This window comes from Corvus kubaryi, unplaced genomic scaffold (genome assembly GCF_017639235.1).
Source record: "Corvus kubaryi isolate FWS band 111438036 unplaced genomic scaffold, C.kubaryi_AGA036_p1.0 78, whole genome shotgun sequence".
In the NCBI taxonomy this organism is placed as follows: Eukaryota; Metazoa; Chordata; class Aves; order Passeriformes; family Corvidae; genus Corvus; species Corvus kubaryi.
Genome location: NW_024582065.1, coordinates 6,172,277 through 6,195,994, shown reverse-complemented (window position 1 = coordinate 6,195,994; position 23,718 = coordinate 6,172,277). Strand labels below are relative to the sequence as shown.

The 23,718-nt window shown below is 49.4% G+C and overlaps 2 protein-coding genes across 4 annotated transcripts in view; both read right to left on the bottom strand.

The window, feature by feature from the left end:
• Positions 1-9,594, bottom strand: part of NUP214 (nucleoporin 214) — a 38,841-nt gene extending 29,247 nt beyond the window's left edge. For both annotated transcript variants that reach the window (XM_042052370.1, XM_042052371.1), the window contains exons 1-12: positions 9,490-9,594; positions 7,845-8,040; positions 7,043-7,194; positions 6,581-6,785; positions 6,028-6,098; positions 5,579-5,642; positions 5,213-5,316; positions 4,808-4,914; positions 4,594-4,660; positions 3,949-4,072; positions 1,927-2,088; positions 419-872 (exon numbers count right to left, since the gene is read on the bottom strand). In XM_042052370.1, the coding sequence (XP_041908304.1) occupies positions 419-872; positions 1,927-2,088; positions 3,949-4,072; positions 4,594-4,660; positions 4,808-4,914; positions 5,213-5,316; positions 5,579-5,642; positions 6,028-6,098; positions 6,581-6,785; positions 7,043-7,194; positions 7,845-8,040; positions 9,490-9,531 (1,748 nt within the window). In that variant the 5' untranslated portion in view covers positions 9,532-9,594. The remainder of the gene's footprint in view (positions 1-418; positions 873-1,926; positions 2,089-3,948; positions 4,073-4,593; positions 4,661-4,807; positions 4,915-5,212; positions 5,317-5,578; positions 5,643-6,027; positions 6,099-6,580; positions 6,786-7,042; positions 7,195-7,844; positions 8,041-9,489) is intronic.
• Positions 9,595-11,385: 1,791 nt separating this feature from the next.
• On the bottom strand, positions 11,386-23,559 carry AIF1L (allograft inflammatory factor 1 like). Of its 2 annotated transcripts, XM_042052534.1 has the most exons (5): positions 23,461-23,559; positions 18,855-18,921; positions 15,868-15,909; positions 14,537-14,699; positions 11,386-12,865 (listed from the first exon to the last, which is right to left on the bottom strand). In XM_042052534.1, the coding sequence occupies exons 1-5, from the start codon at positions 23,536-23,538 to the stop codon at positions 12,778-12,780; spliced, it is 438 nt and encodes a 145-aa protein (XP_041908468.1). In that variant the 5' UTR covers positions 23,539-23,559; the 3' UTR covers positions 11,386-12,777. The 2 variants fall into 2 exon arrangements, with proteins under 2 accessions (XP_041908468.1, XP_041908469.1); XM_042052535.1 differs by lacking the exon at positions 15,868-15,909.
• Between the last annotated feature and the right edge of the window lie 159 nt (positions 23,560-23,718).

Below are 23,718 nucleotides of genomic sequence, written 5' to 3'. Positions count from 1 at the left end.
ACCCTCAACAGAGAAACTTGTGCTGTCATCACCCCACTAAACCAGTCCCAGATGGAAGGGATTTCCCAGCAGTCTTTAGCCATGATTTGCATCAAACCAAAGCATCGTTTGATGCCTATGAAACAAAGATTAAAAAAACCCCTAACTCTCTGGCAACTTATCAGTCTAAATTTTTGGCATTGTCCCTTGACTAGTACCATGCCCATGAACACAACCTCTGGCACGGGAAGCACTGAGGGTCTTCCCAGCCAAGACAGTCTTGGATAAAGAGGGGTTTCCTCAGTGCTTTCCCAGGAACATGGGGAACAGTTGTCAGGGCAAAAAGCCAGAGACCATCTTCAGAACTACCATACATTATCCACGCCTGCAGCAATTTCACAAGTATCCAGCCCCTGCATTCACTACTGAATCTATTTACTTCTCACTGAGGTTCACTTTGACTGAAGAAGCTGAAGGTGCAAAAGATGACTTCTGTGCAGCAGGTGCTGTGGAGAGCAATGGCCCAGACGAGCTGTCTGCAGCTGGTTTAAAGTTCATGGACCCAAAAGGAAAGGAGGTGGCAGTAGCTGTTGTGGTGCCTACAGAAGCAGGAGTCATGGATGCCTTGGAAGAAGCAGAGGAGAAGGAGAATGTTGCTGCTCCAGTCAGAGCAGGAGTCTGGGCTTGCTTGGAGGCATCGGTGGCAAAGGAATACGGTGGAGGATCACTGCCCGTGGAGCCAGGAGTCTTCGCAGCTGAAGGCATGAAGGAAAAAAGAGCTGCTCCACTCCCTGCTGGAGGCTGACTTGAGGTGGGCACAGTGGGAGCAACACCTGGCACTGTGTCAGGCTTTAGAGAAGTTGGAGGAGTGGTTGGACTTGTGGCAGTACTTCCTGCAGAAAGACAAATGGGAAAGGAGGACGCTCATTTGGCTGTACTGACTAATGGCAGAAGGTATTGCAAGGCCAAATCTAGTTGATGGGGACAGCTCAGCACTGCTTCTCTCACTGGACAGTGAGGAAGAGAGATGGCAGAGCTGGGCTTGCAGTCCCCAAACCCAGCAAGTGATACAGAAACCGTACAAAGTCATGATCACTACAACAATCTGTCCAGGTTAATGCTGTCGGCAGTTTCCTGTGAAAGGGCTTCACCTTCCTCCATTGATTTTGATGGGGTTCCTGCCATCTCAAATAAAATAGGCAGTTGGCACACAAGTTAGCCAGCACTGCAGGGAGGCAGGCTGCCAAACAACAGCATTCTGGCTGGGGAAGGAGAAGCAAATTTGGGCACAGGGAAGAAAACGGTGCATTTGCAATTATTCCTACATGCATGAAAACAAGCAAAATAATCATCTTACCTGCCTACATCACACAATACAGGGCAACACATCTATAACTCAAACAAAACTACTCCACCTGCTAACACAATTTTCACAGTGCTGAGGAAAGCCTTAAATAGGATTTTGTTTAAATAGGATTTTGCTGCAGCCAAACACCTTAGTTCATATCATGACCTCCTGTGGCAAAACTATGGAGGAAAACCATCACCTCTCTGAAGTGTGCAGGCCATGCTCAAAGCTGGGCAAAGAGCCTCCCAAAACTACTTTGGCCCTATTCTCCAAAGGCTGATTGCACAGGAAAGTCTAAATGCACAGCCTGCAAAGTGCTTGAGATCCCACAAACAAACAGGTTTAAAGACTGGACTCAATGATCTTAGAGGTCTTTTCCAAACTAAATGATTCTGTGATTTCATGCACAGGACTAGATAATTTCACACTGATGCATAAAAGACAGAGAACAGTCTTGGGAGCTCAAAACACCCAAGAACTGCCCTCCACTATCATTATAAAGAAAATATATGTTTTCTGTGACACGTGTGTCTGACTACTGAACTGACAGATCAGTATGACAAAGATCCAAGTGTTCCCTAACCCACTGGAGCACTTACCTGTTGACTTTGGAACTCTCTCCCCCACCAGCTGCAGAGGCTCTGGGGTCACAATAAGTGACCTGACCCCTGGGTTTTGGTTGATCATGTAAAACGGGCAGAGCACACCATCCGTAGAGAGCAGGATCAGAACTGGAGCTGGAGCAAGGATCTTCTCATCACCTGCCAGAGACCACACATATAAGTCCTGCAGTCAAAGCTTCCTATTCTGTTCCTGCTGGAATTGCCACCTTCATGTGACTTTCTTCACACATTTCTTTCATTTCTCCCTTCTTGCTTTCATTTGCATCTTTGTTCCCTTGCATCCTTGTCAATGCTCAGCTCTCTTTCTCTTGCCTTTTGCATTCCTTTCCGTTCCTGACTTCATGTTTCATAAAAGGGTTATTTTGACAATTGAATGTCATCTCCTGAATGACAAAGCCCAACTTTCACCTGTGAATTCCTGTGCCAAGCTTTTTCAGATTTTTGAAGTGGTCCTTTTTCCTCACTGATACTCTGCTCCCTCCTTCAATTCCTTTCAGCAGTCCCCACATTCCACTGGGCCCTGCCACCTCATTAACATTCATATGCATAAACTACAAAACGGAATTGCTACATAGGAAGCTTTTTAACTTTAAAGAAAGCCAACATCAAACAAATATTCTTGTGATCTGAACCATAGATATAAAGTACTTGTGTTTTATGCAGCTGCTTTGTGAGTCTGCTTCAGTACAAAAATTCTCAGCACAGTTAAAGGCCCCAGAACACTCTCCGTATTTCTAAAAACATTCTGTCAAGGTTTAACTGTGCTTAATTAAACAAAAAACCCCAACCCAACACATCTAGAGTGCAGGAAAAATCTGCTATAATCATGGTGCTTTGTTTGTCAGGCAGTGCAGTGGATGGCCATGTTTCTTTATTATTGGTTCTTCAGGAAGAGCATGCTAGGGAAGGGCAGTTTCCACATGGGAACAAGCTCCAGGACAAAAGAGGTTTCTCTGCAACCTACACTTGCTGTGAACTGCAAAGCCAATTAATGTGCAGCCAAACTTGTGTCAGAACACAGACAAAGTGTTAGCAAAAAGCTTCTCCAAAAAACCTTTCTAAAAAGTCTGAGGCAGCACAACACAGGCTTTAAAAAATCTGTCCTGACAGATTTCTTAATCCAGTAACTGTATAGATTAACAGAGAAAAGGCTTCAAATTCAATTTGGCATTCAAGTACAAAGTTTGACCTCAATTCCCTACTGTAGGTTTTCTTTCAGGTGAAGTTCTCAGTTAACTGGCACCCTCCTGTGCCCCTAAGGAACTCCTGACTGCAGTACCTTCCACCCTGCCTGAAGGCATCTCTATTTCAATCTGTCTCTGGGCTTCAAGGAAGAATTCATAGAATTCACTAAGATACAACACAATAGCTCAGATGTAGCTTCAGACTTTGACAAGGTACTTTGAAGAGCCTTCAGGCAGCACAGAAGGTACAGCAATAATGCAGCTGAGTAGATGTAGAGCACAGCAGGGTTTAGGCAGTAAAGACCCTGTGCTTTAACGCAGAATGAAAACCTACACATTCATCTCAGCGATCTTTGCTGTTTCTGGCTTTGAAACCAACCCACTTTTCCTTTAGATCCATGCAAATGTACTTGATACAAAACAGTTCTGCAAAAGGACATAAGTGACAAGAATAAAGAACACCTCACAAGCAGCCTGAAATCCCCAGTGTTAGAACACGACTCCTTTAAACTCACTGTAATCTCAGTTCTGGGGAACACAGATGTAACTCAGGAGCTTTGTTTGCCATGTCTGTTGGTGTCATACCCCAGGATGCTGAAAGCTCCAGGAAAGAACTGTATTTAACACTTTGCCACTGAATCTTCACACACAAGTAAAGCCATGTGCTATAGGTTTGATATAAAAACAGCGGGAGGTGTGTTGGTCTCCCTTTCAGAATGATCTCCCAGAACTCTGGGCACAAGGCTGCCCCTCAAAAATATCAAATGTACTGAGATTTTTGGACTACTCCACAAGAAAGACTAACAAGACTTACTGATCATGATGGGCATGTTACTGGTGTAATCTACAGCAACACCAACGGGCAGAGTGTCATCACTTTTATCTGTCACAGGAAGTTCTGCTCTGCTGGAGTCCTCCAAAACCCACAATTCCCAGTTCTGCAAAAAGTAAAATTATTATTATTATATTGACTGCTCCTTTCCTGTGACCAGCCTTCTTCAGCACTCCAGCCTACAACAGCTGAAACACCAGCTAGAGAGTATCTACTTACATTTGTCAGATTAACAAATGCCAGAAAGATCAGGGTCCTTCACAGATTTGTGTGTGACTTCTCATGCATAACTGCACGTCAGGTCAGACACTTCTAATGCTTACCTTCAACTGATGACCTCACATCAATCACTTTGTTATAGTGAGTTTGACCAAATTTTGAGACTGCCAAGTGAATCATCATGAACAGACTTCCGGTACTTGGTTCACAACACACATTACTTTTTCATCTAAGAATTATCTTAAGATTCTGTACAATTTAGGAGCTTGTTTAGTTTTGGGATGTCTTAAAAAAATTCATCATCTCATTATATTCCAGGTCTTATACAGGTTATACTTAGGGAAAGAAAATGTACATTTGCACAAATGCAACACAAAATATATTCCACAAATGGAATAAAAATATTACCTGATCCCCCTGCCTGGCAAGAATGCTGACTTCTGTGGAAGCTGCTGAAGCTGCCAGAACTAGATCCCTGTAGGCATGGACACAAACAGGTTAAAATTAACATGACAGTCCACTGCAAGGTCTACAAAAAGGAGGAACACAATCTCTGGAGAAGCACTGACCATTCAGACATGCATATCAAGGGAAAGACCTTGCCATGACTCCTGCCACTCACCATTCCTCAACAAAATTGAGGAAGTAATGATGCTGTCTCTCAGTGCAGCTCGTGTAGCACGGCTCCATGAAATTCACAAACTTCTCTGGTCGCTTCTCTTCCTTTTTCTGTAAGATCAACATTGATAACTTATTTTCCCATGCAGAAACCAAGCCATCTCCCTTAAATCTGACAGCATCAGGGCACACCAACAATGTCATAACTTGATCTCAGCAGAGAACAGGTTACTCATGGATTTTCAGGTGGATCCTACTTCCTCCACTCAATCTCCCCAACCTCAAACCCACAATTTACAGCAGTACCAAACTCAGATTCTAAGTGGTGTCAGTGTCAATAAGAAAAGCAACTTGCCATTGTAATGAACAAGCAACAAACACTTGTGTCTTTGTGACTGCTGGCACTTACAGGCAATATGGCAATGACCACTTGTGGAGACATTTCCAGGGTCCCATCAGCCTCTGCATACACAATGCTAAAGACATATGTGCCAATCCAAAGTACATCCAAAACTGAAAGAGAAAGCAAATACCTCAGCCAGAAACACTTTATAATAGTACTTCCTTGTTGATTTTAACTGTGCACAGCACACAAAAGGAAATGACAAACAAATGGCAACTAACTCCTGAACTACCAAGCTTAAGAATCACAGAAAATCACACTGTAACTACATAACCAGTGCAATGTAGCTGCTATAACCAAAGACAACAGGGGGAAGAATGAATAAAACACTTTTAAAGAGAAAACAAGTTAAAAAGTAATAAAAAGATGTACCTTTAACGGGATTGTCCGAATCATAAAAGGGAGGACAAGGGATTACTTTCTTCTCCTGCAGATTCTGCAAATAAAACAACTCTTAAATACATAGAAAAGGCAACAAACAAGACAGCTGCAAGTTTTGCAGAAAGCCCAGAGAACTGGTTTAGAGCAACTCACCCATGTTTTAACACTCATCATGGGCCACTTTGAAATTTCAACTTTTCAGTGACCAGTGCAAACCCTAAACTAAATCAAATATTGGCCTAAGACACTTGAGTATTATTGAGTCACTTGGGCAGCATCACATGGCTCACACCATGTGCCACCTAACCAAATTCTGCAGTCTGTGATGCAAGAACCAACCAAACAAATGAAAAAAAAAAAAAAAAAAAAAACAAAAAACCCAAACCATCATATTTTAAAATTCTGAAAAGACATAAGGCCTTAATACCACCAACACTTACAGGCAGATATTGCACCACGGTGCCATTTTGCCTCCCTGCAGCCAGTTGTTTTCCCTTTGGGCTCCAACACACTAGGCAAAAAAAAAAAAGAGGAGAATTTCATTAGCATTAAGGACCTGGAGAGTTACAAGGCCCCACAAAAACAGGAGCAGTAAATTAAAATTGCTATTTTTTTCCACTGCAAAAAAATCATGAATCTGAGTCAAACAAGGAGTCATCCAGTCACAGAGAAAGCAAGACTACACAGCTCAAAAACCAACAGGTGATGATGCTTATTTGCATGCTTTCCTGGAAATGAGTCAAGCCTGAGACAGCACAAACCACAGGTGGGCATAATTGATAACTCACAAGACTCAGCTGCTGCAATCAGCTGGGAAAGAGTTATTCCATTGCAACACATTTTCTGAGTCTCACCGAGTTTAAACCCTTCCTTTTTGTGAAGAATTTTAGGAGACCTCCTCCTGAGCCAAGCAGCCTGTGTTTATACACCTCTCAATCTGCATCTGTCCTTCAGTGCCCAACATTCTGAGTGCCCTCTAAGGCTGCCACTCACCACATGTGACAGCAGCAGAGGATGGGAAGGTGGCATAGACCTTCACAGAGTCTGTGACCTGCAGGACAGAGATGCTGCCATCGGACAGGCAGATGGCCACCATGGTGGGATTGGCAGGGTTCCACTTCAGGTCACTGACCACGGCTGTGCTTCCTGAGTCCTTGGCCAGTTTGTGACAAGCAAAAGCATGTTTCTGCTGTTTTGCCTTTTAGGAAAGACAAATACACAAGACAGTCAAAGCGGAGCACAAAACCAAACTCTCCTGAAGTCATAGTTCAAAGCAGTTTTAACCTGCCTATAAATTAATGACTGATAAAAACAAGCAGATTTTGAATTTACTGAACCCCTTTACAAGACAACCCTCATAGAGACAGAAGATCCCACTCCAGCTACACCTCTCCTCTGCTGTTATTTGGAAAAAAACCCCAAACCAAAGCCAATCCCACTTGGCACATGCTGTACCTGATTTAGGAATGTGCGGACATCAAAAAAGCTGATGAAGGACCTGATCTCGCTAGACATCATACAGACAGACAGGGTGAGATTGTCACAGCTCAGAGCCAGGTGCTGCACAGGAAACTTCATGGGAACCACAGTACTCTGAATATTCTCCTCTTAAAACACAAAAGGAAAGGAAGATAGAACAAAGAGGACAAATTTAAATAGCAAGATTTGTTCTTGTAAAACAATACAACAAATTTATGCAAAAATCCTCAGTCCCATTAACCGCACCTATCAAAGGTAACATGTAGAAAAACTGAATGAAAGCAAATCCCTTCATCTCTATCAATACAATCTTGAGAGTTGCCAAATTCCTAAGAAAAGAAAACGCCATTTTCCTTCCTCAGTAACCTGAGTAATAGCAAGTGGTAAGATTTTTGGCTTTATTGATGTATGCACAGAGTGGAACAGTTATTAAGGAGAATGAAAACCATTTTGCAGTCAGGTGGTGGAACAGTGGTTTCTTCCCCTCTCCTGGACAGTTGTTTAGTCAGAGTGGGTAACTCAGTGTGAGAACTCTGTCCCTCCACTCACACACATCCCTGACACATGCACAGGCTCAGAGCTCAAAGAATGGCTACCAACCCAGCAAAGAATGGCTACCAACTTTGTTCCTGCCTTCCCACACAAGAAACTGTGGCAATTCAGATGCCTGACAGAGAATGACAAAGGCTGTAATATGTATCAGAAGCCAAAAACTCCATGTCATAAATTCCATATAAACCTGTCACTGTCAAAACCATGAGATTTAAGTGTGTCTTACCAATTTTATTGGGATCTTCTCCCAGCTGTTTCTGCATGAGAAGATCCCTGGTGTGGAAGATCTGCAGGCTGGTCCCTCCACCAGCAAAGACCAGCCCATATTTGTTGGACACTGCGAGGAGGCTGGAACGCTCTTTGGGAAGATCATCAGGAGCATCAAAGATGCGAACCTTCTTCAGTGCTCTGAACTGAAAATCCTGTTTGAGACAGTTGGGAAGGAGCTGTTCACATGCTGCCCAAGAGGAACAGTTTACTTTGGCGTCTCTAAGACGGCAAGTGCAGAAGCCTCTCCATGAGAGCTGCAAATCCCTGCCACACACCCAGGCAGTCTCTGGCCACTCCATCACATTTTCTGTCTCATCTATGAAAGACTGAGATCACACCACATTTTTTTACCATTGGTTAAATCTCTCTTGTACCCAGTGCCTGTGTTCATAATATCTGCAGGAGCTAAATCTGCCTGGGACACCTGGCCTTCTCAGGAGCACACCAGAACCAGCCAAGGGACACAGAGAAAAAGAGAAGGGAATAAAGATAGAACAGCACTGAACAGATCTTGTTGCTACAAGGTACATTTGCTAACATACTTGATTATGCCAGTAACTCCAATCAAGCACCTGAGTTATTCCCAAATTACTGCCACTAATAAGTACATTCCTGCAATCTGAGGAGGATGTAGGAACTCGGAAACTTCTGCAAAACAAACAGCCCAACTACCCTGTTTCTGAGAGCAGAAAGCAGCTGCACAAAGACCACAATTGCACCACGAATCTGTTCCCCGGTGTCCCTTTTTACTCAGCCTCACAGTAACACTGAGTGACACAGGACAGGCTAGGCTGGCACCACACAGCAAGACTCCAGCTCACACTGCCCCACAGCCACACATGCTGCTCCCCAAACCAGGAGACTCCCAGCACAAGGCATGCTGACAGGAGGATTTAGAAACGCATCACTCTTCTTCCAAAACAAGGTTCCTACAACTCTCCCTCATCCCTGAAACTGCTCGAGGCCAGGCTGGATGAGGCTTGGAGCAATCTGGTCTGGTGGAAGGTGTCCCTGCTCGTGGCAGAGGTTGGAACGAGATGAGCTTTACGGTTCATTCAAACACAAACCATTCTGTGATTCCTTCCCCAGACATTAAACACCCCTCTATACCAAGGCCATGCCAGCCTTCCCTTTTCCACCCCACAGGCTTGTACCACACTATGCTGGAAAGTCCTCGAGTATTGGAAAGTTCTCAAGATTGCCCAGAAAGAATGTGGAGTGTCCCTCCCTAGAGATATTCCAGACCCTTCTGGACACAATCCTGTGCCATATGCTCTGGGTCGACTCGGCCCGAGCAGGGAAGTTTGACCAGATGACCCACTGTGGTCCCTTCCAGCCTGACCCATCCTGGGATTCTGTTTCACTAGCACTGCAAGGATGTCTGAAAAAGCCCCGCCACGACCCCCCCACTTTGTCAGCCCCACGGTCCCAACCAAGACTCCCCCAGAACCCACCACCTCTCGCAGCCCAGGCCGAACCTTCTCCAAGCCCCGTTCCCCTCCGGCTCCAAGCCAAGGCCCCCCGGCCCGGGTTAAACAGCCTGTCAACCCTTCCCCCCCGGTGGGCTGCCCCTCACAGCCCCCGCTCTCCCCGTGCCTTACCTTCATCTCCCGCTCGGGGATCACGTCCATGTCGTCCCCCATGGCGGCCCCGCGGCCGCGGTCCCGCCGCCCGCGCCCCGCCGGGAGAGTCCCGCGCTGCTTCCGCTTCCGGCGGGGCCGCTCTGGCCGCGGCTCTCGGTGCTCCGGGTCCTCCCACCGGGTCCTCCCCCACAACAGCTGTGCTTAATAAACCCTTTTTGCACAGACTGAGGTTGCAAAACATCTCTGAAGTCATCGAGTCCAACATATGGCCGAACACCACCTTGTCACCCAGCCCAGAGCACTGACTGCCACGTCCAGTCGCTGCTTGAACACCTCCAGGGACGGTGACTCCTCCACCTCCCTGGGCAGCCCGTTCCAACGTCTAATCATTCTTTCTGTGAAGAAATTCCTCCCAGTGTCCAACCTGAACCTCCCCTGGCGCAGCTTAAGGCTGTGTGCTTTCACCCAGATTTCCCCACACGTTCTGAGGCGATGGAAGCCGCAGGACGCCCGTGCCCTGCTCCGTCCCGAGGGGACTCGGCCCGCTGGAGCAGCCCCGCAGGGACAGCCCCCGCTGGCACCGGGGATGGGCCCTGGCTGTCCCTGCCAAGCCTGGCAGGCGGCTGCTCCGACCCGGCCACCAGCCCTTGGTGAGGGGCTTTGATGTTTTTCCCATATCAGAGACGCAGTGTTGCTTCAGGTCTAAGGAATCACGGAAACTCCCGAATTGGAAGGGACGCTCAAGGATCATTAGATCCAACTCCTGGCCCTGCACGGACACCCCAACAACCCCACCATGGCCCTGAGAGCATTGTCCAAACACTCCTGGAGCTCTGGCAGCCTTGCGGCCGTGCCCATTTCCTGGAGAGCCTGTTCAGTGCCCACCACCCTCTGGGGGAAGAATGTTTTCCTAATTCCAGCCTAACCCTCCCCTGACAGTTTTGTGCCTTTCCCTCAGGTAAAATCCTGCTCCCCTGGCATGGGCTGCAGTGGGAGCGCAGGGATGCTCTGGCTCAGCCCCTGTACAGATCCAGTGGGGGGTGGCTGAGCTGGAAACACAGAAACGCTGTGAGCTGGAATAGCCTTATTGTGCTCCAGGACCACACGAAAGCCGCATGTGGGGACTTGATCACACCAGGTCCTCGATTTCTTCACTTGCTCCTCAAGTTTTGAGGGGTTCAGCTCCCACTCAGACTCCTACGGGGACACTTTGAGAAGGGCTGTTTCCAGCTCTTTTCCAGGACCAAAAAGGACAAGGATTTCCACAGAGACAAGTAGTGATGGCTTTGGGCAGTGACCTGAACTGTGGCAAACCACATCCAAGTTTCCCTTGTGTAACATGCTTTCCTATTTTCTAACTGAACAATAGCTTCAATACACACAGCCAAGAAAAGCAGGTGCATTCCCAGAGGCTACAGAAAGCAGACATGGGGCTGTGATCTCAGGGAAATTCTGTCCTTTTGAGAAACACATGGAAAAAGTGCACCCAGTCATTCCCCAGGAAACCTGGTCTGCCCTTTTGATAGTTCACATCAGACAAGAACCTTGGGCAATTGCTTCAAGAGCAGAGAGAATAAAAAAAAAAAACCCCTTCTTCAAGAGAAGCATTGCAAGTGTCTGCTCTCAATAAATAAGTTATTCCTTAAAATAAGCACTGGCACCTGCTCTTTTTCAGTAAGTCAGAAAAAAGCACCAGCTTTCAAGAGGTGGCCTCTGCATTTCATCACACAAATTCCATGGCTTTCAGTCAGTTATTACAGATAAAGATCAGATCAAGACAGTCCAAACCTATCTCCAGGATCTGTTTAAGGGTTTATATTAACAGACTTGGAAACCAGCTCCCTTAATCTGCAACCAATCATAGGAACCAGGGACCAAGCTTCAGAGGAGATAACAATACACACTAACACACAGTGGAGCTTCAGAAGATTTATTTTCAGTCCTTGAAGTAGACTGGTGCTGCTTTTGCTCATAATTTTTCTCTCCATTACACTTTTGGTTTTCACACAAACAGTAGTGGAAATGTTTTTGTTGTTTTTTTAATTATTTAAAAGTGCAGCCTTTGGCAGGAACAATCAGCCTAGTAGAGTTAATCATCTGTATTTCTTTTTTAAAAATGTACTTACTAAACCATGATTTTAAAAAAGTTAAAAGCTGTCAAGAACATTAAAGAAAAGAGTAGGGAAAGGGCAAAGAGCAAACACCTGGATTCCAGAAACTGTGTATGGAACAAGAATCACCACAGTAACCAGAGCATGGATAGCACAGTCCCAGCTCATATTCCATACTTACAGCTGTTCTTATTTTGCAGACTTGAGGGCTTATCCATCAGGGAAATGGATAATTCCAGGGGACCAAGCTGAAACACATACAGGGAGGTCTGCAAAAATCAGAGGGACAGAGCAGCTGCCTGAGGACAGATCCTCGTCTGCAACTGGTCTGGCAGGGCTCAGTTTGGTCACTCAGCTTCCTTTCACTTGGAGGTTTCACTTGCCCCAGGCATCCTGTGGGGCTGCAAAGGCATCACAGCTTGTTTCTGGACTCCATGGATGGGACAGAATCACCTGTTCAGAGGTTATGCTCCTGGTTGTACCCAAGTCTAAATTTATCAGGAAGGGGGTCCCCAAGGTGGCTTCAACCATCCTCACCTGCAGTGCCTGGTGTTGGACCCTGAGATCTGCCTGCAGGATGAGCCCCCAGAGCCGACAGAAGCTGTCCCTGCAGGCGGCTGTGCCCACTCCAAAAGGCTGCACAGGCAGATCTCTGTGTCCAAGCACATTCCCACATTCCCCTTATGATCAAACAGACATGGGAGCCTGATTTGCATTTGGGGGAGGTCAGGAGGGGAAGAACTAAGTCCAAAGTAGGAATGGGAGGATGGAGCAGAGAAGGCACTTATTTCTTTGCACCCATGAAGCCGCCCTCAGGGGCTTTGTCCATGTCTGGCAGCAAGGACCATTAGGAACCTGTGGTGACAAGCACAGCTCTGAAGCTGTATGCTGGGAACAAAGTAGCTCCTTGTCTGAGAAATGCAGGAAGGGCAGAGGAAAGAGTAAAATCACAGGATATTTTTTGTTCTTTTTGGTCTCACGTTACGCTTGGTGCTACAGCTCCTGTCTAACAGATCAAGTTGGCTAAGGGATGCAGCAGAAAGACACGAGCTGGGGGTCTCCAGCTTCCCTTGCTGTTCCTCTAAGGCAGGTTAGTTGAAAACTAGGACTGTCCATAGTAAAGAGTAACAAAGCACAGGTAACCTCTGTTACAGGCCAGCAAAGCAAACAGTGCCCATTTTACAGCCTGTCCTCTTCAAGGGAGGCTGGCTATGTCTCTCTCTGGAGGTGGACCAGAAGGTTTTGGGTTGCTTTCATTGGCTTTTCCTTCAAACATCATGACCCTGCAAAACACAACAGATATTGCCAATTAAAAAAAAAAAAAAAAGCAAATGCATCTTTATCCATCATTGGGGGTGGCATTATCTGCTGAAAAAGAGCATCTGGCTCCCCTACAAAGGGCACTCGATAATTAACAAAGCAGGGAAAGCCAACAGAGGGCAGTGCTGCCAGGCTGGTTTTCCAGCGGCTACCAGGAGTGGGTTCCCAAAGTCTCTGCTGGTTTTCCTCTCAGAGCCCAGAGGATTAGCACATTTTATTTAGACAGCCACTTCCGAAATCCCCTGGGCACACACTGCATGCCAAGTGCTCCTGATGCGTAAAAGCAAATACCACTCCTGGCCCACCTTGCACATAACCACACAGCAGAACATTTAGAAGCCAACACTGAGCAAGCAACAGCAGTTACAGCCAGGGGAGAGAGCAAAAACAAGGAGCAAGGCACTGGCTGTAGGAATCTCAAGCATTTTGCAACCACTAGCACTGTCTTCCTCCCTGAGGACTGCAGCTACGCTGGGAACGCCAGCTGCCTCGATGGATCAAAGGACTGCACTGCTCTTAGGACGAGTTTTACATTTCTGCTCCTGCTCTACAGAGTCCAACAGACAATGGGGTGTCTGTTAGCAAGAGAAGGGACCTGTTTGTGAAAGCTGCTGCAGTTGGGAGGAGGGATGGAAGATACAGGACAGGCTGCAGGCTCAGTCTGGTTCTGCAGAGAGAAAGGAGGAGCAGGGATGTCAGAAGTCTGCGTGTGCTTGGAAGAGGAGCATCCCAACACAGACACAGCACACAGTGGGAAGACTCTGCCAGCAAGCACGTCCCAGCTTAGAGAAACCATGTGAGAGTGGGTGCAAGATCCTTCCTCCCAACCTGCCTGGAAAGCTGGCTGTGTTTCTAAAGCTGCCTTCAAAAAGGGGTAAGGAGGATGGAGAGGATCAGCTCCTATTCATGGTGGTTTCAAACACAAAAGCAGGGCTAGCCTCTGAGCTGTGAAAGGAAACGCCAGGCTTCAATGGGATGGAGATGGAGCCAAGCAAGTGTTTGGAAGCCATTTGTTAGAGCAGCACTTTCAGAGCCCTGTTGAGAGGGCAGAGGGGGCCGTGGGAGGCTAGTGCTGGCAGCCTGTACCACAGAAAGCCTCTCCCAGCACGAGTCAGCTGTTTCAAGCATGTGTCCCATCTCCATCTACTGCCCGTCTCTCCAAAATCAGGCAGGGATAGAGCATCCTGTGGGAAACAGAAGCCAGTACTACTGGTGCTGGCAGGACCATCATTCACCACTCAGATCCTGCCACCATCCACAGGGGAAGCCTGTGTTCCCCAAAGCCAGCAGGATCCTCCTGGAAGAGACGGGAAGAGGTCCTGCAGTGCTGAATGCCTGCACACCCTTGGAAAGGAGGGGGATGGCTGCCGTGGAGCACATGGGAGGAAGCCTGTGCTACCACACAGCAGGCGGCTCTGCTGGGAGCACTCGCCACTGCTCAGCCTGGACATGGGCTTATACACCCTCTCATGGCACCCTGCAGACTGCCCTGCATGAGGAGCCTCGTCTCCCTCTGTGAACACCGAGTGTGCACAGCTCCAGCTCCACCAGACAGAACAGCTTGTGCTTCCCAGCTTCCCAACACAGCAGCTCGTGCCCTGCTGCTCTCCCTGCCTCCATCCCGGGACACTCACAGTTTCAGCACAGCAGAGCGTTTCCCAAGCATCACGTTGACAAAATCCTGGTACGAGATGGTGTCACTGACCCCTCCAGTCACCTCAGAGATCATCTTCTTCAGTTCTAGGTGGGTCTTCGGAGCCCCCAACTTCTCCATCATCCTTTTGACAGACATCAAATCTACAAGAGCAAGGCAATTGCTGCAGTCAAGAGGTGACCCCACAGACCAACCATAGGGACAGAGCCATGAGTTCCCACCTGAGACCACCTCACCTGCGGACTCTGTGGCTGACAGCATTAAGCTGTTGCCAAAAGCCACAAGAAGCCTTCCAGTACAGCTCACTGCCACTCTGCCCGGTACAGAGCATCACTTCCCAGTTGTGCAGCTCAAGATAAAAGTAGCACACACTCAGAGAAGAGGGACAACTTTCCAAGTGCTCCAGAGACACATGGGGACAGTGCTGTCTAGCTCGGAGTGTGGTGCCAAGAATCACAAGGATGAGGAGGAGGGAAGCAACACCGGGGTTAAAGCTGGAGACAAACAAGCTGTGGGGAGCAGACGCCCCTGCCCATCGCCACAGGCCATTTCCTCCCATTGCATTGCTGCCTGCTGAGACCTGCGGGCCCCTTCCCTCCCGGAAGCCCTAAGTCAGGCCTCTTCCAGCTCCCCACAGGCTTCACTTCAGCTGGAAGACTTGTGGAGGAGGGGAACGAGGCAGCAGCCTCCTGGAAAAGCGCAGTACACAAGTGGTTACACTTCAGTGTCAGCTCCAGGACTGCAGGAGGCTGGAACTTTACGTAACTGGTGCTTTCTGGACCCAAAGCAGGGCTGCTCAGCTGAGCCAGACTCACACCCAAGTTCTTTCCTTCCCTCCGCTCCCCTCCTTGCAAAGCAAAGAGCCTCTCTGCACCAGAAGTGCTCATGGATTTATACAGCTCCTGCCTCAAGACAGGCAAGCCCTAGGATTGTCAAAGTCCTGCAGCTTCCCAGCTCCAAATTCCCAGCTTCCCAGCAGAGGACTGAGAAGAAGGCCTCAGTGGAGAAAAAGAGAGAAGAAAAAAAAGCATTTCGAGCAGAAAGAAGTGGAGGAGATAAACAGAATTTCAGGAGAACAGCACTGAGAAGAGCTTAGATCTTGAAATAGGCAAGGAGAGACTGAGGAAGCTGAAAGGCAGGGGCTGGGGAGCCAAAGAAGCCCCTGGCTGGCAATCAAGATCCAAGGAAGGCTGGACATGGGAAAAGCCCACAAGTTTTCCTCCTTAACACCATCAATGCAGAGGGAAGAAGCAGATTCAGCAGCAGACAGGCTGTTGCTGTTCCAGCCCAGCATCCCTCAGAGTCACTCACCAATCTCGCCTTGGTTGTTCAGGTCAAACTCCATGTATTTCTCTGGAAGAGACACAGAATTAAGTCAGCAGGACTCTAGAGCAGGGGGTGCACAGGGCTTTGGAGCACTGCCTGCTGACAGCAATGAAATAAAGCATTTGGGGATAAGATTGATATACTGCTGAATGCAAAGTTCAGAAGGGGAGACCATCTCGATGCCTGGTTTTAGAATCATTATCTCAACTCTAGGGCTCTAGAGTTGAGTGCTCTGTAATTGTGGCTGCTTTTCGTTTAAGCTGAAGGAAAACACTGGCATGAGAACAAGGTATCAGCTGGCTATGAACAGCGTTAAAAGGTTTCCAGCCAGAAAAACAAAGCTCTGGAACAGCCTCCCAGAAGGAGTAGCAAGGAAAACAAACCCAGGAGCACTCCCGAGATGAAGCTTGATCGGATTAGAAGGGGGATTAAATGACGCAGTTGCCTGCAATAACGAGGGACAGACTCCACAGTGCTCCCATTGCTGTGCTCACTCCCAGAGCAGCACCTGCCAGGAGAGATGCTCAAGGACTACATCAAGAGGGCGAAGCCAAGAACATGCCTGGGCACAGTGATGCTGGAGCAGGTTGTTTGCCCTTCCAGCCTTCTGTCAAACACTGCTGACTTGAGCAAATCCAGCATTCTCAAGGGGAGGCATGCTCCAGAAGGTCTGGTTAGCTTTGCAGGACAAAAACTCGCATGCTGTAACAGGCAGAGCACTGATTTGAGGTAAAAAATTCAGGAATTCAGTCCTGTGCAGTTCCTGCCCTTTGAAGAGGCACACCTGAGCTTCCTACACACCCCCCACCCCTTGCTAGCTGTTCCCCATTTAGACTTTAAGCTCTTCAGGCAAGAGCTTACAGCTCCCAGCGCTGCAGGGGACCCCCCATCACCTCAGCTCTGCTAAATGGAAAGAGCAAGATGCCTGCTGGCACCATCCATCCATGCTGAGCTGGAGAAATCACCCTGCAGTGAGCACTCGCTCCCCACAACAGCCTCGGAGGACTCAAATTAACCAAGCCCTTCCAGGCTGCTCCTTTGCCCCAGGAAGGAAAATGGAAAAGACCTTTTGCCTCTGCTCCAGGGACACCAGCAAGCGTATGAGCATGAACAGAGAAGCGGCAGGCTAATTTAAGGAGCCAAAGGCAAGAGTGGTTATTTCACACATCAGAGTCTTCCCAGGATCTGTGCTTCCAAAGGAAAGTGTTGGGTTAACTGGGCTGATGGGCAGGAGGGAGAGGAATGGCTTGGCATGTCTTCACCTGGGTCTCAGCCCACGTATTACTGCTGCTATGAGCTGACCAGGACAGACCTACGGAAATACCGTGTACAAACCAAAGCTGCTCATGCTTCAGGCAGGAGTAAATGTCTCCCTTCAAGCATCAAGCAACCAATCCTAGAAGAAATCGGAGCTGTAACACACATGCTTAGGGGCCAGAGTGATGCTTGATGTGGGACTGCCTCTCCCCACACTCTGCCTCACCAGAATGACCTTGTGCATATGAAGTGCCACCTCCCTGGCTGGGGTCAGGCCCCCCTGCATATGCCTGGGCACACAAACCCTGCTCTGCCATGTCCATACCCAGCACATGTTTTCTTTTCTTCTGAGCTGACACTTAGCCAAAAGTACAGAGAACAGAGGCAGCTTTACATCAGCCTCAGCTCACACATTCAAGTTTCGCTCCCACCCCAGCAGCGGGGATATACTGGGGCAAAAACCATGCGTGGTCCCTCACCCACAAATACATTTACACAAACACTGCATGAGGGCTCCATCTTTGCCTCCCCCAGGCTGGGAGGGGCGTGGGGGGTGGCAGTGGGAAGGACTGCAGAGAAGAAATATTCCCCCCATCATCACACAATGAGCCGATTGTTGGGGGAGCTGGAGGAGGCATTGGAGAGCTGGACAGGCCACGGAGACAAACTCACAAGGCAGCAGGAGGAGATGCCAAAGGCTCTCGTTACAGGGAATTCTGCGCCTGTGACCTACAGTTGCAATGTTTGAAGAGCCCCAATTGTGATGGGAAAAAATAATGTGGGGCTGCAGCCAAAAGCCAAAGCCACACAAAAGGCGACACAAAGAGATCGGGGAGCACAGGAGGCTCCTCTGTGCCCAGCGGTGTAAGGGATCACAAAATGCCAGCCAGCTTCTTCCTTGCTAGATTGCAAAGCCAAAATTCAAAAGGAAATAGTAGACAATGTCTGAAATGGAAGCAAGGTCAGGTTTTATTTGGTTAGAGCCAGGCTGAGGACAAACCTCGGGGCAATGTGACGCAGGCATGTTTTCTCAACTGCCTTCAGCCACTGCTTGGAAAGAAAGTGGGTACACCAGAATAACCCTGCCAGATCTTGTCCTGTAACCAGTCTGGGGACAAGCTCCAGAGGACTCCAGGCTTTTGGTCTGTTTCTCTATCCCCAAAAGGCACAAACCTAAGCCCTAGATCTGCTGGCACACTGGTCAGGCTTTGGCCAAGACTAGACATATCAGTGCTGGTGTCAAGGGCCTGGGAAAGGACTAAAGAAACTTTTAGAGAGAGAAAGTCCCCAACTCCTCCAGAAAGCAGCTGACACTTCTGCTCTGTGGAATGAAGTCCTCCTACTTATTTAAAAAAAAAAAAAAAAAAAAAAAAAAAAAAAAAGAGTCCAGCTATTGGATGGTCCATTATGCCAGTCAGCTGGCTGGGTAACTAGACAGAAACCATCCTCCTTTGCTGCTCCCCAGGGTTTTGCCCACACAGCAGGTTTTGCAGTAACAGCAGCTGCCAGGCAGGATGTCTGTAGGGTGACATGTCCCTGCTCTGCAAGTGGGAGAAGCACAAAGGCTTGTGTGGAAAACACCTCTCCAGGGAGTTTCACCAAGTCCCACAAGCAAGGGGAAAGGCATCCATCCTAGCTCAGTCACTTGTATTTGGCAGAGAATCTCAGGCTGGTAAAATCCAAGTGCTGAGGAAAATAATCCCTCTAGTTCTCACCTTTAAACACTGCCAACTTCTCCTCCAGGTCTTTTTCATCACTGAACTTTGGGTCACAGAGAAATTCCTAAAACAGGAAAAAAATATCCCAAAGGTTAAAGAAGCAAAGGAAAACACCCTAGAGGGCACCTGCAAAGACACCATTACCCAGAAGACCCACACAATTCCCAGAGAGTCACAGCTGAGCAACAGCATCAGGAGAGTTGAAAATGGGCTGAATCCCTCCACACCTTGTCATTAACATTCCAGCGCAAGGGGAATCCCTCTGATGTCTCAGATTTCTCACCAGCAGCTTGAAGGAGGACTGGACCCCACCTGCTTTTGGAATAACTGCATGAAACCCCCTCATCTTGCTCACCCAAGGTTTCAGCTCCCCACATCTCTCCTTAAGCACACTTAGCATGTGGATTGGGCACTTATTTCCAGCAAGGGCTCCTAGTCCTTGCAAAAAGCACTCTTATCTCAGATTTCAAACTCTTAGATAAACTCAGAGGGCTTGCAAATAGAGCAGGCAAAGTTTGCAGAACGTCATATGCCCAAAAGGACGGGTATTTTGGGCTTAGGAACTCTCTCATACTGAATATCCATTTTCTCCCCCTACACTGCTCAGGCTGGAAAGGAAACCCTGGGTCACTTCTAGTCACTTGTCCCTAGCCCCACCTCAAAAACCTCCAGATACCCAAAAGGGCAGACCACAACTTGCACAGCCAGCTCTTCTGCTGTGCCCTGCCAGCAACACTCCCCGCAGCTGTGAGCAGCAGGGTCTTGCTCCTGTCCCTGCCCTCCCACACCGCCCAGCTCCAGCCCAGCCCAGCTTAATGACTCGATCTATGTTCAGCAACAACACCACATTCTTCAGTGGAGAAATCATTAACATCTGCACTGCTTATGCAGGGCCTGTCCAGGACAAACCCCTTGAGGGGTTAATGGATGAAGGGCTGAGGCTGTTCCCTACTCTGGGCATGAGTTCCTCACCGCTGCTCCCCATGCTCACGTGGAAGGCAGGAGGGGGTCACTAAGAGCCTTGTGTGCCCATCACTGTTGGTCATCCTAATCCTGCTCCTGGGTCCCTCAAGCCTGCACTCCACAAGCTGCTCCCTCCTTCCTCACTGTGACAAGGGAGCTTGGACCTGCTCAGGGAGCCCTCAAGCCTTCAGTGCCAGCTAACCACTGCTATGGCAAGTCTTTTATCTGCAGCTGAACTAGGGTTTTGCAGGAAGCCCACAGGCTGCATTTTTTGAGCGATCTCAAGCACACTCATTCAGGACACCCACTAGGGCAGAAGTGACTGCCATCCCCTCCTCCCACCCTAGAATCTCCAGATGGGACACCAGAGACCGTGGCCACCAAACCAGTGTGACACTGACTTCCCTCATCACCATGGTCACCAACTCAAATTGAGAGCTGTGGTGAAAAGCAACATTCCCCGTTCCTTCTTTTACTGTTCTTTGCCAACTCAGTTTCATTTATCTCAGTTATTTCTACCCAGGGGTATCATTTACCAGCCCAACACAAAGGGCCCAATTCAGCTTCTAGACCTGGGCTCAAGCAGCATTAGGAGTCACCAGAGACCAGGGTAGTGTTACCCACTGCCATTGCCACTGAATAGCCTCTGGAGAAGGCAAACATCACCAAAAACCAAAACAGGGCCAAAACACCTCCTGGCCACCAGGTCACAGCTTCACTCCTGCCCTGCAGGAGCAGCAAGCAGCTTCCACCTCCCAGCAGAACAGGGGACGTGAGGGCAGAGCACAGTGTCTCTCGAGAGCAAGAAGCAGCACAGAAATGGTGAAGACTGAAGGGAATGCATCCATACCTGATGGCTGAGGGACACGTGCCCAGGAGCCCACCAGCCCCTGGCAGCATGATACAAGTGACACTGCACACAGGACTAGGACTCAGTTCCTTTGTGTTTCAACTGGAGGGGGACTGGATAGCCCACCAGCAACACATTTTTGCTCCAGGTGCAAGGAAGCAACAAGGGCGTGTATTTGAAAGGCATTCCACCCTCCACATTGTGTGTGAGCTGGGCTGTGACTGCGATAAGGCAACACTCACAATGGCACACAGGAATTCAGTCCCCAGGGCCTGTGACTCAAACTCAGAGTGGCTGAAGTTCCTCCTAGAGCCCTTTGCTAAAGTTCCCATTTTAAGGGACATGTTCTATAAATAAGAACTGCTTTAAAAGCCTCTCCCCTGCTCCTGCCCTGAACAGCCTTTCTTGAGCTGCTGAGAGACTTTTCTAAGCCAATAAACTCAGCCACACAAGTCCCAGGTACCTGCAGAACAACCTGAGCAAAGCCAGATCCTTCCTTGCTCCCCAAAAAGGTGACTCCAGCTGGCAGGCCAAGCTCTCACTGGGATGTTTAAGTGCTCAATGCCAGCCACCCTGCCTGCTGGGGCTGGGAAGGGGCTGAGGGATGCTGGTGCCTGCCCTGGATGGGAGAAGCAGGCACCTGCTCTCTAGCAAGGCTGAATTCCTTCCCCGCAGCCCAGCGCATTAGAAGGTAAAACTAGGTTGAAACTAATCTGTGCTGGATTAGGCCTGCCACCTTGATGCACGAGGCTGGACAACGTGATTGAGTTGCCCGAAAAGAGGGGAACAACCAAGAGGGAAGCCCAGAGGAGTGTTTCAGGCTGGAAGAGAGAAGTCAGCACTAGGACTCGGCTATCCTTCAGCAGCACATGTGCACTCAGTACACTGCCTGCCAGACCCGTATCCCAGCAGAGCTCTGGAGTAGAAACCAGCCAGGAAAACAGGGCTGGAGGGAGCTAAGTGTTAGGATGAGACAATGAGATTAAGCCTGATAGGAATTCGGCCTGATAGGTTTTATTAGGAGCACTTGATTGTTTTACAGCCTTAGGGCTCTTCAGTGCTCGGGAAACCCCCTCCCTGGCTCCAGCCACAGTATCAGCCCAAGTTTCTGTATCAGATCTGTGTCAGGGAGCTGCAAGGCTGTTTGCTGCACTCCCCCACTGCCACATAGAGCTGGCAAAGCAGAGCAGCGTGGGGGTTGCTGCCCAGAGCACAATGGCTTCTGAGGATCCATGGGCATCTGCCACCCATGCTATCTGCAGCTTGGTTCTGAGCTGCTCAAACCCTGTCTCGTAGCACTGAGCCAGCACACAGGGCAGCAAGGATGCAAACAAGCAGCTCTGTCAGCGGGAAGTCACTTGTTCCATTTTTATCATCCAAACCTCACCCAAAGAAAAGACAGAAGTGGTGGCAGCTTAGGGGAGAGACAGGAACCTATCCCCTGCATAGGAAGAGGAACAGCCCCAAACCCTGGCACACAGCAGTGGCACACCAGCAGCATCCCAGGAAGCACAGCTTCCCAGACTCAGTCCTACAGCTCCTACCAGCTTAAGGATTGTGTATCCACCTTGTGCCTGAGTGATGCTGGAGGATGGCTCTGGAGAAGCAGAAACTGCAGCAGTAGGTACAACACAGTCCTTCATCCTCAGCCTAGGGGTCAACACCATCTTGTCTAGGGGAGATATGTAAGACCCTCCTACACACCTTCTTGGTGCAGGATGTGCTGTATCTGCCTTCCAGCAGCAGGTTACAAAGGCTCCTTTTTAACTGAGTACTCTTATTCTACACCTTATGACGTGACACCTCTTTTCCCACTCTTATTCCGCAGCACGTCCTAATTTCTAATTAGTTGAGTAATTTCTAATGACTTAATTCCCTCTCCAGTGACCTAAACTTCACCTCTACTGTCTCACTGCTGTCTGGTGAAACATATTGGGCACTTTTCATAGCTTAGTCAGTGTGAGGGCAAGGGGAAACCATCTCCTCTGGGCTCTCATCTTGTACAGCAATTTGATTTCTGCACTTGTAACACCAAGGTGCAACTGACTAAAGGAGCACCTAGAAGTGCTAGAAATCCCAGCACTGTTTGCTTCAAGGTTAAAACCTTCTTTTCACCCTCAGAACCACTCTTAGCTGGGAGGGATGCCAACAGAACTGCCCCCCACAGCCATGCCAAGCAAGGGACGGGGCAAGCCTGAAGCTCGGGGGAGAGGACCTTGCCTGACCCTGGCGTAAAGGGCACAAAGCCCAGTGCACTTTGCACTAATCCAGGAGGTGCCGCTCCCCCTGCCCAGGGCTTGTGGGACGTCCAGCCATCCTGGGCTACACATTCACCCGCTGTAATGAAAAGCTAGGAAGGCTGGAGTCAGCTCTAAGCAGCAGCAACTTCTCACTCCGGGAAGAAAAAGTTGAAGTGCTCAATACAGCAGAGGGGAGGTTGAAGTGCTCCAGGAGAACAATAGCCCCCATTCCTGCTGGAGCACGTTCCCAAGGGGAAGCAGCCAGCCCCCGGGCGCCTACCAGCCCGCTCGGACCCGCCGATGTGCGGTGCACGGCGAGGAAAGAGCCGCCCGAGAGGGCAACGCCAGGAGCGGAGGGGACAGAAAGCGATCCCCGTAGAAACCCCGCTTCCTCCTCCGGCCGGATCCCCTCTCCAAAGGGGCTTGGGCAGAGGGGTCGGCAGCTCTTCCTACACCCACCGCCCCCCTCCTCCTCCTCCTCTTGCCCCGCCCGGCCCCGCCGCAGCCCCCTCCCCACGGGGGTCGGGTCGGGAGGCGGCCCCAGCCCCACCTTGTTGATCTCGTCCAGCCGCCCGTCCTGCGGGGCCCTCCGCAGCCCCCCGCCGCTCGGCCGGCGCGGAGCCGCCATCGCACCGAGCCGTCCCGTGCCCGCCGCCGCCTTAAATAGGGGCGGGCAGGGCCGGGCCGGGCCCTCCGCCCCCCGCCCTTAACCCTTTCCCCGCCCGGCGCCGGAGCCCGCATCGCTCTGCTCCGGGAGGGCAGCGCGACACCCGCGGCGGGCTCGAGGTGCCCAAGCACGGGGCGGAGG